A 12,971-nucleotide genomic window follows, 5' to 3' on the forward strand; every position below is an offset into this window, starting at 1 on the left:
TTTGACAAGTACAGTGTTGATTCTTCCTGTGCCATTTTAGCAGTTAGTTGTTTTGAGTGGCTCTATTCATATCTTTGAGAGGGCTTTGGAAGCTGTCTAATGGGACTTCACCTTCCATCTTACTATCCCTCAAATTGAGTTTATGTGGGAAAGGTTAATGAGGAGATGTGTCTTTTCATCTGATTCCCGACTTCACCCATCTTATCTCATTTGCTTTATGAGATTAAGCAATTTATAGTCTCCTAGGTTCACCCTCCATGCTTACTGAGGTTGGGATATTCTTAAGGTCTAAGGCTTGAAGAAGTTCTTGTAGCGTGAGGACAGTGCACAAGAACTAGTATTAATTTCCTCTTCTGTGCTATAGAGTATATTTCCGTCCTCCAATATATAGGTCCAGCATTGGAGCATTATTTTATCCCTATTACTTCCCTTGTTTACTTCTAAGTGTCATGACAGGAGCAGTAGCCAGCAATATTTTGTCTACTGTCATACATCTTTATTTATTGTGAAACTCCCTGTTGTGGTCCAGATCTTTCTTGTCCAAATGGATAGAAATTTCAGTGGATTGCTACAGTGCATGTTTGTCAGGCTTCAGCTGATGCACTATGTGACAGTGTGCGTGCTCACTCCTGCTTCAAAGGGACTGTGCTGCTCTGTGCTTCACAGCATTTGCTTTCAGTATGCTTTGGGATGCAACTCAAGATGATGGTTTCAATCTCCTGAATTGTTACAGGATTGGCCTTAACAGGTTGACTAGCAAACTCTTTGTGCTTTGGTGGTAAAGTGAAGCTGATGGTTTCAGATATTAGCTACAAAAGAGATACTGGCTTTTTTTTTTTTTTTTTTTAGCCAGTTTCTGTTAAACCACATAATGTGACAGCCCATCAGTTTCTCCTTTTGGGGGGATTTGGAAGAAAGGAGAGGTGGATGCATACTTCTGAATTATTAATTGTAAATCTTTTAACTTGACTGCAGAAAAACACTTTATCTCAATGCTTTAGATGTTGCTATAATTACACTGTATCTTAGAATTTATCGGTTATGATAAAATCCTGGACCATTTTTTCCCTAATGTAAAATGCGTTTCTGTCTTTGAGGTAAATTCAATCCAAATTAATCAGAATGAATGGTTGGGAGAATTCAGGTGGCGCTGGCACACTGCACACTTAGTTTTTATTGTATTAGCTGCCTTGGTTTATTAGTGAGAGCTGAGTGACTCAATTACAGCACTAGAAATATTTACTGGGAAACAGCAAATGGAGTGGCTTCAAACAACTTAGCACAGAGAGTTTGCCAGTTGGGTGATAAATGCCTTGCTGCAGACTGTGAAAGTAAGCTAGTTTCTGTAGGAAAGTAACTAAGCAAGTGCTGAAAAGTAGTATACTGATCATTAGGGAAATTGCTTTGAAATTATAATAGCATTGTTGTAATACTATTTTTCAACCCATGAGATAATCTTAAAATCTTGCGTTCTGCTTACATGGATCTCATAACTTCCCAGAATTATTAGTGCGAGGGGCAGGAAATGTTTGTCACTGTGAATTATTTCAGTGTTGGAATTTGGGTTATATTCTTTTAGGTTTTTTTGTTTTGTTCAGTCCCAGTTCAACTAGCTTTCCAAGCATTGAGAATGCGTAAAATTTAAGGGTCTGATTTTTTTACTGAAGCATAGTCTTTCTACAAATGACCATAGGTATACATGTTTATTCAAACACTCTTCATTTTAAAATGTATGTGGATATTTTCAAGGACAGCTTGACTTCTTACGTATCAGAGCAGATTTCATCTGTGCTTTGTTAGTTGAAGCAGCTGTGTGGTCTCTAGAAGAATTGTAGTGTGCAATGACACTTTAAGGTTGGAGGCAGATGTTTATGTTGTCCTTGCTATAAGGTGGAACGCTTACATCAGTGTCAGTACCTTCATCAGCCTTGTTCTTACTTGTTTTGTGCTCATCTCTTGTGGTTCTTTGTGGATGCTAATATGCACTGTGCAATTGCAGGAAGTGCATTTCATTTCTGAATCTTTACCTCAGGAAAGTAACACCTAATACATAGAAGCGCTGCACAGTCTCTTTAAAAATTGTAAGGACTTATGTTTTAATCTTTACGTTTGGAAATAAGGACAAACAGATAAAAATTTATCAGTGGTAAAATCATAGTGCTTTAAGTATCTTCATGATGTGTTAAGGAATGGGAGCAGTCCATGTATGATTTCCAGTTTCATGCATTCTGGAAACTACAGCAGTAGATTCCTCACTACTACTGTGTGAGGTGCACATGTAGAAGTTTTTCCTGCGAACAGGTAGGCAACAGCCTTTTGGTTTTTGTTTTTAAACAACAGTGGAGGATTAAAACAGTTCAAACCTCAGTCTTACTGTGGTGATGTTCTTTACCCACTTGTTTAGCCTTTTGCACCCACCAGAAGGAAATGCTTAATCAAGCACGTTCATTTGGTTCTCTGCTCGTTGCGTGATTACACAAGTGTGATGATTCTTGTTAAAGCTTCTGGAAAATCCATTTTTCTTATCTAACTGGTTGATTTTTGTTGTTGACAGATCATTTTTTTTGTTCTTGTTGTTTTCTTTGCATCACCTGTGTTGATAATATACTGTGTGCTTGAAATGTTACCTATTTGTGGAAAGGCATATATAGTGCTTTTCAAAACTGTGTGTGTGCAGTCGATTTGCTGTTGCCAGCCACTTAGCCTGGTTGTAAGCTCTTTTTCTGATCTTTCTTGTATCTTCTCAGGACCTCACAATTCCAGAGTCAAGTACAGTGAAACGAGTGATGACTGGAACAGTGGCTGGGTTTAAATGGCCACCAAGTGTCAGTGAGGTGAGAAACCCTTGTCTGTGGCTTTAAAGCATAGCTGAGGTAGGAACTGAGTTTGCAGAAGATTATCTAGAACCTTTAGTTTCCAATATGAAATAGTGGAGTTCTCCCTTCCTCTTGTAGGACTGAGTAAGGTGCTTTCTTTGTCATCCTGTAGTATAACAAAACTGGACAATATCTTTGGGCAACTAGTAAGTATGTTGGAAAGTGAGATTTTTGTCCTTGTGAAGCCATCTGTGAATTCACACTTAACTAGCTACATGTATTTTTGCACTTCTGATTTAAAAAATATTTCTGTGACTGGCTTTCCAAAACTAGAAGAGAAGAGTTGGATAGACTTTCTATGTCTGGATAACGTGATACTGGGTGGTTTACTTCAGTTTCCCTTGTAACCAGCTTTTGGAAATCTTCCCTTTTGTACATAAATAATTAAAATGATTAGGCAGTAAGAAGAGTGCAACTCTAGGCTAGTGCTTAGTGTTCACTGGTGAGATGAACTGTACAGTTACCCATCACATGACTACCAATATTTATGTTCAGCCACTATCCACAGTGAATGTGTTTTAAGAAATTGCTTGGAAGCTGGAAGGAGATGGGATATGGGACTGCAGATGAGAAGGAGAGGCTACTTCTTCACTTGTTAATCCTGCTTATAGTTTTGTTTTGATTTGTCCGTGGAGGTTCAGAAATAAGGGATTTGGCTTGAATAGCTTTGGTTTTGAAAATGAAACACAATGTAAACTGCTAAATCAAAACAAGCTGCTTGATACAGCTGTCATGCATTAAGTATTTTCCACCTGAAGTTACATGTCATGCAGTCTGGGAGAACAGGAGAATAGTGCTGTGGTTGCTCATTGGCTCCCTTGGAATGTTTCTGAGTCTGTACATTTTCTCTGTAGCCTGTGAAGGACAGTGATCCACACTTTCATCACTTCCTGCTGAGCCAGACGGAGAAGGTAAGGATTTGGCAGACAGGATCATTCTGCTTATCAGTCTAGCTTGGCATCCTGCCCTTTGCTGGTGTGGAGGTCTAAGTACAAGGAGCATATATGGTGAGCTCTGAAATTCCGTTCTTGGGAGCCTAGCAGCAATGAAATTCTTGCATTCAATCTTGTAATTTGGTTACTTTCCAGCATTTAGGTTTAGAGTGATTTGGCTGTGGAGACAACAAATAGTGCAAGATATCAAAGATTACCTAGCACCAGAATTTGGCAGACTTATTATGTGAAATTCTACAGATTGGATATGAAGGTTAGAAGTTGTCAAACTTTGTTTGACACTTGTCTTTCCAATTTCCTCATCTAGATGAATTTAATTAACCTGAATATGGCATGAAAATTGCCCCTGACTAGAAAAGATCCATGTAACATGTAACCAACTTTAGAGTCATAAGCTGTGCAGGATTTTATATTCAGCCTGTGAATGTCAGGAGAAAAAGAATATATTGAATTAAATGGAAAAACAATTTATATCTGGCTGAGAATCTGTGCTGAGACAGATTAAAAGCAGCAGCTCAAAATAAGCAGCCTGAGCAGGAGCAGCTTTCACCACACAGTTTGTTGTAAGCCACATGCTGCCTTAGATTAACAAAAAGGCTTCGCTTCAGCAGCTATACTGACATAATGAGCACAGGTAAGGTGCTCTGTGGCCAGCTGTAGAGACCTGTTTTCTTTGATTCAGATATGACAGCATAGGGATACACTGCATTCTCATCACTAGAGTGCCTGCCTTGTGATGTACAGAGAGGATTTTGTAGTCCCTGCATCAGAAAACAGTTGGAGTAGGATAGGAAGAGAAGAACTTAGTATGTTACAGTAGGATTTTATTTTCCCCAGTTAAGGGAAGTCTTAGAGTTCTCCTGTGCTGCAGATGGTGTGTGGGTGAGCTGCCTGTTTTCTTTGTAGCAAGGATATGGTCTGTTTGCTCAGCAGAGCAAATCAGCACTGTCCTTCCCCTGAATGCTTTGTTTTATCCATACAGCCTGCTGTCTGCTATCAAGCTATCACAAAGAAGCTGAAGGTTTGTGAAGAGGTGAGGCAGATCTTTGCTTTGATGGGTTTTCAGTTGGTCTGTTTGGCAGTGAAAAAAGAAGATTCAGAGGGGATCTGATCCATGTTTATAAACATCAAAGGAGTGGGAGGCAAAGGGATGAGGTCAGACTTTTCTCTACAGTGTGTAGCAGTGGCCACAAACTGAAGCATAGAAAGTTCTTTGCAAAAGTGTGTGGGAACTTCTTCACAGTGCAGTGACGGAGCACTGGAGCTGCACACAGAGGTGGTGGAGTCTCCTTCTCTGGAGACGTTCAAGACCCACATGGATGTCTACTCTGCAACCTGGGCTAGGGAACTGCTTTGTGTGATTCTGTATTGCCATAAGGACGAGCAGTTCCTCCAGGCTGTATGGTCTTTTTTTGTTGTTGTTTTTCAGGAAACTGGATCCACCTCCATCCAGGCAGCAGACAGCACAGCCATCAATGGCAGTATCACACCCACAGACAAAAAGTAAGATCTCCAATACACTTCAGCCATTTCCCTTCCTTTTTCTTCTTTTTATCTCATACATGCAGCCATTATCCAGCTTGTCACTGAGAATAAATAAACCGAACATTCATCTCTATCTAGAGATCTCCTCTGTCCTTGTGTGAAATACTCATTTGATTGGAGATGGGAGGGAGGCAGCTAAGAACAGGAGCTGTACTGTAGAAGAGGTCAGGGTCTGCCTTGGATGTACTTGGATCTTAGTGCTTTCCTGCAGTTGCCCTCTTCCTGTAGGGCATGTTGCAGAACACAGAGAAGCAGTATTTCTGAATGCCATGTGAGGCAGAATGATAAAAGGATATCTTTCTACAGTGGTGTCTGGTAGTTGACTGGGTCTGCTTAATTGCTGTCTTGAGCAGGTAGAAGGCTAGTGGAAGAGGGAGGCTCCCAGCACAGGAGCTTTGCTATGCAGCATGTGAGCCTTCTGGTTTCTTCTAACGTCCCCATTCTCCTTTATAGAGTGAAATAAGCCTCACTTGAGCTTCCTGTTTCACTCTGTAACTTCCGCTGTATTCAGATTGCATTTAGGCTGCAGCTTGCTGTTTGCCGTTGGGGTCATTTCTCATGGAATATCTGTACTGTACTCAGAGAGAACCAAAATAACGATGAAGCTGTTCAGGTAAAATAGTCTCTCAGAAAGCGTGGCTCGGAGCTGGTTGGGAGAGAGAATGTCTGTTTCAGAGCTTTGAAAATAGATGGACATGAGGCTTTTGAAGGAGTCTGTAGTGACTCTTTGTGATCTGTCTGAATTAGTTTGCTCTGACACAAAATAAATTGATAGAGAGAATGCAGGTGGCTTGTGAAAGCCATAGTGCAACTGTAATATGACTAGCTATGAAGAATAATCCCTTTCCTGCTTTAATGGCTCTCCCCTTCAGGATAGGATTTCTGGGACTTGGTCTTATGGGAAGTGGCATCGTCTCCAACTTACTGAAGATGGGTCATACCGTCACTGTCTGGAATCGGACTGCTGAGAAGGTAGGAATGTACCTTTAAAAGATACAGATAGTACTTTCCTCTTTTAGACGTGTTCCTTCTGTCTCTAGTCACCAATTGCTGGTGCCTGGGAGAGGTTGCTCAAGAAGCACAGGTATTTTTGCCATCTTATTTAATTATTCTTTCCTGAGTGCTTGTGGGTGGCTACTTCATACTAAAAGCTGTGAACAGTTCCCACCACGTTGCTGTTTTGATATCAAAAGGTGCAATTTTATGTTCTTGTTGAAGACTGCAATGTAAAGTTCTTCCTGGGCATACTACTGATTCGAATAGCAGTCATTTACGTCTTGGAGCTTGACGGTGTGCTGGTGTGCCAGGAGTGGTGTGATGTTCTGCTTGATCACAGCTTCATCTACATATCTCGTGCTGTTTGCAGTAGATAAATTAATGTGGCAAACATGCTGTATCATGACATGAGACCAGATGAAGAAGGTTTCATTTTGAAGTGGAAATTGAGCTAAATGGCTACACAGTTTCTATATTCTAGAAACTTATTCTCTGCAATGGAGGAGAAAATGTACATGCACCAATTATACTGTAAAATAACAAAGGCAAGACGGATTCTGTGGTTCCTGTGTTAAAAGGGTTTAAAGGATGTTTTCTAACTACAAAACATGGATGGTATGAGGGAATAGGGCAGGAAGGAACTAAGAATTTGAAAAAGCACCCCTTCAAAGCTTGTGCATATCCTTTTTTACTGTTCAGCAACACTTTTTGCTTTGTTAACCAGCTCTTTTGTACTCCTCTCTCCAAAAAATGCAGCATTCAATCTTACAGTTTTTCACCTAAGCCTTCTCTCTTGTGCCTTTGTTTTGAATTTCTTCACCTGAGGGTTCAGAAAAGCTGTCGAGGAGCCCCTTGGGTATAAGAGATGAACCAACAGAACCCAACCCAGTTACTAAATAATTAACACACTTGGCTCGTGTTGAGTTGGGTCTGGTAATAAAGTTTGTTTCATCAGAATGGTAGAGAACCCATTTGGTTTGTACTTAATTTTACTTAAGTTTCAATTTATGACTTTTGCAGTGTGATTTGTTCATCCAGGAGGGGGCACGGCTGGGAAGAACCCCCGCTGAAGTTGTCTCCACCTGTGACATTACCTTTGCCTGTGTTTCGGATCCAAAAGCAGCAAAGGATGTAAGGATTAGCTCTTGTTCTTCCTTCACCACTGAGTGCTAGTTATGATACCTATCAATGAAAGTATCCTGGATTATTGTAGATGCTGGGCAGGACAACTATGTAAAATTTGATAAAGTACTTACCTCCCTATTTTTCTCCCAGAAAGATAATCCATGGGGATTAGGTTTTGATATCCTTTTAGGAGACTATCACTGCAGTGCCAGACTTTTTTGGACTTGGCGGGTTTGAGTTACCTTGCAGACACCCTATTGCTTTACCGCTCTTCTGTTCCTTACAGCTGGTGCTTGGTCCAAGTGGAGTGTTGCAGGGAATTCGACCAGGGAAGTGTTATGTGGATATGTCCACTGTGGATGCGGATACAGTTACGGAATTGGCCCAGGTAATCACAGTAACTGATCTTCTAGAGCTTGTGACTCAACAGCAGTACTGCAGTACTTGCTCCAGGCTGTAAGCTGTTGATGATACAGATGTTTTGTAAGATTTCTTGACTTCTTCAAGGGGAGACTGATGTCTCAAGCAGGTTAGACGGAATGAATTGTCACATTTTGATCAGTGAACAAAGCTGTGTAAGATGTACTCCGGTGACAGCAGCAAAGTCTGTAGATTTGTCAGGGCTCTCAGGTCACACCAATGCGAGCAGCCTGCTGAGCTTTGACTAGAAGTATTTATTTGATATAGGGTTGGTACACATTTGGTATTCTGTAGCAAACTGGAAGAGGAACACTGGATGTGTAAGTGTCCTTTAGGTGATAAAATACATAATCTTAAGTGTTCTGGTTATGGGGAAAAGAGTGCCTTCATATTTCTAGAGATTTTTAAAGGGAGGATTGATATAGAAGTGTTTTGATTGCTTCTCTGATTTCTTCTCTGACATCTGTATTGTTATCCTCAGCCCTTAATTGAGTCGTGTTATTGCGGGAAGAAGGGAAGATAGCATTGGTGAATTTTAAGCAGAGATGATGCAGTACTGCATAACATAGGAATTGGAAAAATGCGTAGTCACATGTATTAGTAAATGTATGGCCAAGTAGGTCTGTCAGATACTTTTCATCTTTGGGGAAGAGGGGTTAAATAGAAAGTAAATAATCTGAGATTGCTATGCCTCTTGTACAGCTTCAGCACTATTTCATGGCCATTGCAGGGTGCCCTGGCAGAAGCACATAAGCTCAAGCTGCTGAAAATATTCATGATTAAGATAAGAAGCATTGCTGAAAATGAAGACAGCTTTTGTGCTTAGATACTCCTTTCAGGGTGTCATGCTTCATCTTAGGTGTACAATGCTTCCTTCTCCTGTTTGCCTAAGCTGTTTCTGCTTTAAAATTCTGTCCTAAGTGTTCTTGCTGTGCTGCCTATTCAGGATCAACGTCTGCTGTTTATGCACTGCTAACCAGAGATACCATTCTTCCAGGTGATAGTGTCCCGGGGTGGTCGCTTTTTAGAAGCGCCAGTCTCAGGAAATCAGCAACTATCAAATGATGGCATGCTTGTGATCCTGGCAGCTGGTGACAGGGGTTTATATGAAGACTGCAGTAGCTGTTTCCAAGCGATGGGGAAGACGTCTTTTTTCTTAGGTAACTGAAACACCAAAGACCTGATAGCAGATTCTTAGTGCAAGGACTGGGATATTCAGGAAGGAGTCTGAGAGGCATATCTAGTATCTTGGTATTCTTTTGTTAAGAGAGACTGGTTGTTTTTTCTCTCCATAGGCAGTATGGGAAAATCGGCCTGCTCCTCTGGAATTCTGCCAGTTTCAGAGCCTTTAGACTGTTTTCTTTTTGGAATATCATCTCATTTTGGAGAATCTGTGGTGCATTTTGGTTTTTGGGTTGTTTTTTTTTTTTTGAATGGTACTCTGTTTTCTCCCATTGTTTCAGTGCATGGGAAGCAGCTAAGTTTTCTGAAGTCTTTAAGGGGAAATGGGAGCTGTCAAGTGTTTAGGTCAATATGGAGAATCTAGTAGTGTTAATACTGCATGGGGTGGGGAACAAGGCTTTTGCATCTGTTTTGCAGGAATGCTCAGTGCTGTGTTTTGCTCCCAGGTGAAGTAGGCAATGCTGCCAAGATGATGCTGATTGTGAACATGGTCCAAGGCAGCTTCATGGCTACAATAGCAGAAGGGCTGACTTTGGCTCAAGTGACTGGTCAGTCTCAACAGACCCTTCTGGATATCCTCAATCAGGGACAACTTGCCAGCATCTTCCTGGACCAGAAGTGCCAAAGTAAAGTTCTCTTACATTGTTTTATAATAGGACTTGTCTAAATCTATCCACATTTCAGTTAATGATAGAGGAGAGGGAATCATCCCAGCTTCATCAGCTTAGGATTCTGGGTGCTTTAAGCATTCTGAAAATGAATAGCTGAGTTCTATTCTTTACCCTTTATAGACAGACTCTGAGAATACATCTCAAGCTCTGCACTGTCTATGGCCTGCTGAGGTCTTGAGTTGACGGTGATGATTTCATTGGGATGGGGTAATAAGTGAAATGAAGGGCAAGCTGCTTAGAAATCTGAGCTCGCTTTGTCAGTTCAAAAGCAATGTTCCTGTTGATCACCATGTTCCCATGGGGGAAGTTTGGTGTTGAATTGTATGACTTTGCAGTGTGATAGGCATGATTTACTTCAGTCATGCTTATTATTTTCATACATTCCTCTCAACAGATATCTTGCAAGGAAACTTTAAGCCTGAGTTTTACCTGAAATACATACAGAAGGATCTTCGGTTAGCTATTGCACTGGGTGATTCTGTCAACCATCCAACTCCAATGGCAGCCGCTGCCAATGAGGTGAGAGTTCAGATGTGTGTGTTACTCAGTGTTTCTTCAGTAGTGGAGATAGAGCTGTCTGTCATCAAGACACAGAAAATCTAAGAGTTATGTGGTGTCTTAAGACAAGGGAACAGCAATTGAAATATATTTTGAATAGGATGGAATTTAATTCCATTTGATGGTAGAAGCTCTGATAACATTACATCAGTGAAAACAGATGACCCAAGCAAAACTTGGAGCATTCTGACCTGTGCTGTTGTGTTTACTTGAAGCACCATGCAGTTCTGTGGTTTGTAGTAATGAGCAAAGTACTTTTTTTTTTTTTTTTATGCTAGGGAAAGGCTTCCCGTAAGAGCAGGCACTGATTCTTTTCTAATTTCTTTTCTCTAGGTCTATAAACGAGCGAAAGCGTTGGACCAATCAGACAATGACATGTCTGCAGTGTACAGGGCCTACATCCACTAGGCTACACCATTCTTACTGTTAATACTATGATTATTGATTAATATTATTATGATACTGGGTTTTAACTCTGGACCAGTCCATCTCTGTCTCTCCATTTCCTTTTATACACAGACCTTGAGATCTGCCATGGTGGCAGCTGCTGCGGTCAGCCTTTCCCTGGTGGCAGAAGGGGAGGAGGAGGGGGCTCAGGTTGTTGCAATCTAATTAGAAAATCCATGCCATGCACTGACAGTCATGGAACAGAACAGTGACAGCTTGTTCAAAAGCTCTGAGGCAACTTTGCCAGAAATCTGCTGCTTGGCTGCTTTTATTTTCCTCTTTGTATGTTTGTCCAAGATGCTGTTTCTAACAATCCCCTTTCTCCTTTGCTGTGAAATAATGCGTGTGTTGGACTACTTGCATCAAGGGGACAAGTGATACACATCCCATCTACCTGTGAATATCTGTAAAGTCCTTGGTCCCAAGTAAGGTGAGGGGCATTCCTGTTTATCACCCACTGTTTGAGAACAAAGCACCTCCTGTGGAGGAGAATGACAGTTCCAGAAGGTAATGGGGTTGCATGCAACACTGTCTTGATTCTGTTTCTTTTTTAACTTCCACCTCTCCTGCATCTTGATGGAGGATTTCCTCATATTGTAGAGAACAGATTGCATCCATGTCTTCCCCTCTACAGACAAGTCTAGCATAGGGAACACAGACCTTACTGAAAATGAGAGAATACTGATGAAAATGTCGCCTCCTAAAAGGCTAATCAGAGCAGCCCATCCCACAAACAGCATGGGAGCTTCACACAGATTTGCATTAAAAGCTGTGAGAGAAATATTTAGCTTAAAACTTAGCCAGAGGTGGTGGTTAATTTGGTGGAGGAACAAACTTCAGGGGTTCGCTCCTGGCTTTAGTTTATGTTGCTTTACTATTTGCTTTCATTTTTTTTTTTTATTTTTTATTTTTTTTACCCTGAGAGTCAGTAATTACAAAGGCATTTTGGATTGTAGCAGTGTCACAAGCAGAGTGGTGAGTCTGAAAGGTGTGAGAGGAACAGTCATGGTGCCAAGAGATGGAGGATCCTGAGCTCTTTCCCATGCTATCTCTGGCCTTTGCATGGTCATTTTATCTACTAACCTGATTGCCCATCTTTAAAGGTGGGTGATAATTACCTACCTCACAGGGATGTTTTGTGTAATGATTAGTGATCTTTATACGTGTATGGAAAACTTGACATGCTCTTAGTGTTACTACTCTGAGTACAACACTACCACAGCATGAGAATATTCCCTGTACTTGTGACTCTGCTTGTGGCCAGATACCAACTTGTAGAAAGACTGGTGGATGTAATAGTAGGCTCTACTGCTGCTGAGCTGTAGTCTAAACATGTTGGACTTGAACTGCAGAGGCCAAAGCTGAAGAGCAGAGATGATCTCTTGGTAGTAGAGCAACCCAGAGTCCAAAGGATATGCATATCTGTAAAAAATGCAGAGCATGTTTATTTTTAACCTCTCAGTGTTAGCCTTTTAGGAGGATTCTTCCATTTTAGATTTGAGAGTTAGTAAAATGCCAGTAAGAAATGTTATTAGTCAGAGTCACTGCTCAGTAGCACAATCTCCTCCTTGGATTGGGATTGTGAAAGGATAGAAAGGAATTTAGAGCAGTGTGGTTTAATTTTAAATCCTTGAGGTCTGCCCCTCTCACCATCTTACCTTTCTAGGAACTTAATGGCTATTTATGGAAGTTTTCCTGTGGCTTAGGATTTCTTACCAGTCCTGCTTTCTGCAGAATTTGTATGTGGTTCAGGGGCACCTTATTAAGAAACAGAGAAAACTCAGATGCTTATTGTGAGACATGACATCTAACATCTAATGCTGTAAATGTTACTTGGGTGAGTACTTTACCTGCTGCAGTTACTATTATTTGGAGGTTAATACTGTGTTACGCATTTTGTCCTGTGGCAAGCATCTAGTAATAGATCTGTTAGGCATATCTTTGCCAATGGGCTGTAGTATTTGTGAGGAATATTAGTTATACATTAAGTGTTTCTTTGACAATACAACTGTCATCCTGCATGTAGATATTCATATTAACAGCGCATATAAGTACCCAAGAAAACTGCCCATTGTCCTGCTTCTGCCTGTAATGCTTTTTTCCATCTCAAAGTGCTCAGCTGTTAGCATCAGGAGTCCTTGATTAAATACACTGCAGTTAAGAAACTGCATATTGAGGGCATCTGTGGATGATTGTGT

The 12,971-nt window shown here is 40.9% G+C and overlaps 1 protein-coding gene across 4 annotated transcripts in view; it reads left to right on the top strand.

The window, feature by feature from the left end:
- The window catches only part of GLYR1 (glyoxylate reductase 1 homolog), a 28,144-nt gene that overhangs the window by 11,349 nt on the left and 3,824 nt on the right, over positions 1–12,971 (top strand). Inside the window, exons 6-16 of one of the 4 annotated variants that reach the window (XR_010621959.1) lie at positions 2,748–2,834; positions 3,731–3,787; positions 4,812–4,862; positions 5,259–5,332; positions 6,247–6,346; positions 7,391–7,501; positions 7,782–7,883; positions 8,913–9,075; positions 9,544–9,723; positions 10,163–10,287; positions 10,660–11,280. Coding sequence is in view for 3 of the 4 variants with exons in the window: in XM_065732280.1 (XP_065588352.1) it covers positions 2,748–2,834; positions 3,731–3,787; positions 4,812–4,862; positions 5,259–5,332; positions 6,247–6,346; positions 7,391–7,501; positions 7,782–7,883; positions 8,913–9,075; positions 9,544–9,723; positions 10,163–10,287; positions 10,660–10,734 (1,125 nt within the window). In the remaining variant the exon portion in view is untranslated. Of the gene's footprint in view, positions 1–2,747; positions 2,835–3,730; positions 3,788–4,811; positions 4,863–5,258; positions 5,333–6,246; positions 6,347–7,390; positions 7,502–7,781; positions 7,884–8,912; positions 9,076–9,543; positions 9,724–10,162; positions 10,288–10,659; positions 11,934–12,971 lie in introns of those variants that run through there. The other 3 variants (XM_065732280.1, XM_065732281.1, XM_065732282.1) reach the window with 3 other exon arrangements.

The sequence above is a fragment of the Cyrtonyx montezumae genome, unplaced genomic scaffold (assembly GCF_038088225.1).
Source record: "Cyrtonyx montezumae isolate F1298 unplaced genomic scaffold, pur_monq_1.0 scaffold_16, whole genome shotgun sequence".
Taxonomy (NCBI): domain Eukaryota; kingdom Metazoa; phylum Chordata; class Aves; order Galliformes; family Odontophoridae; genus Cyrtonyx; species Cyrtonyx montezumae.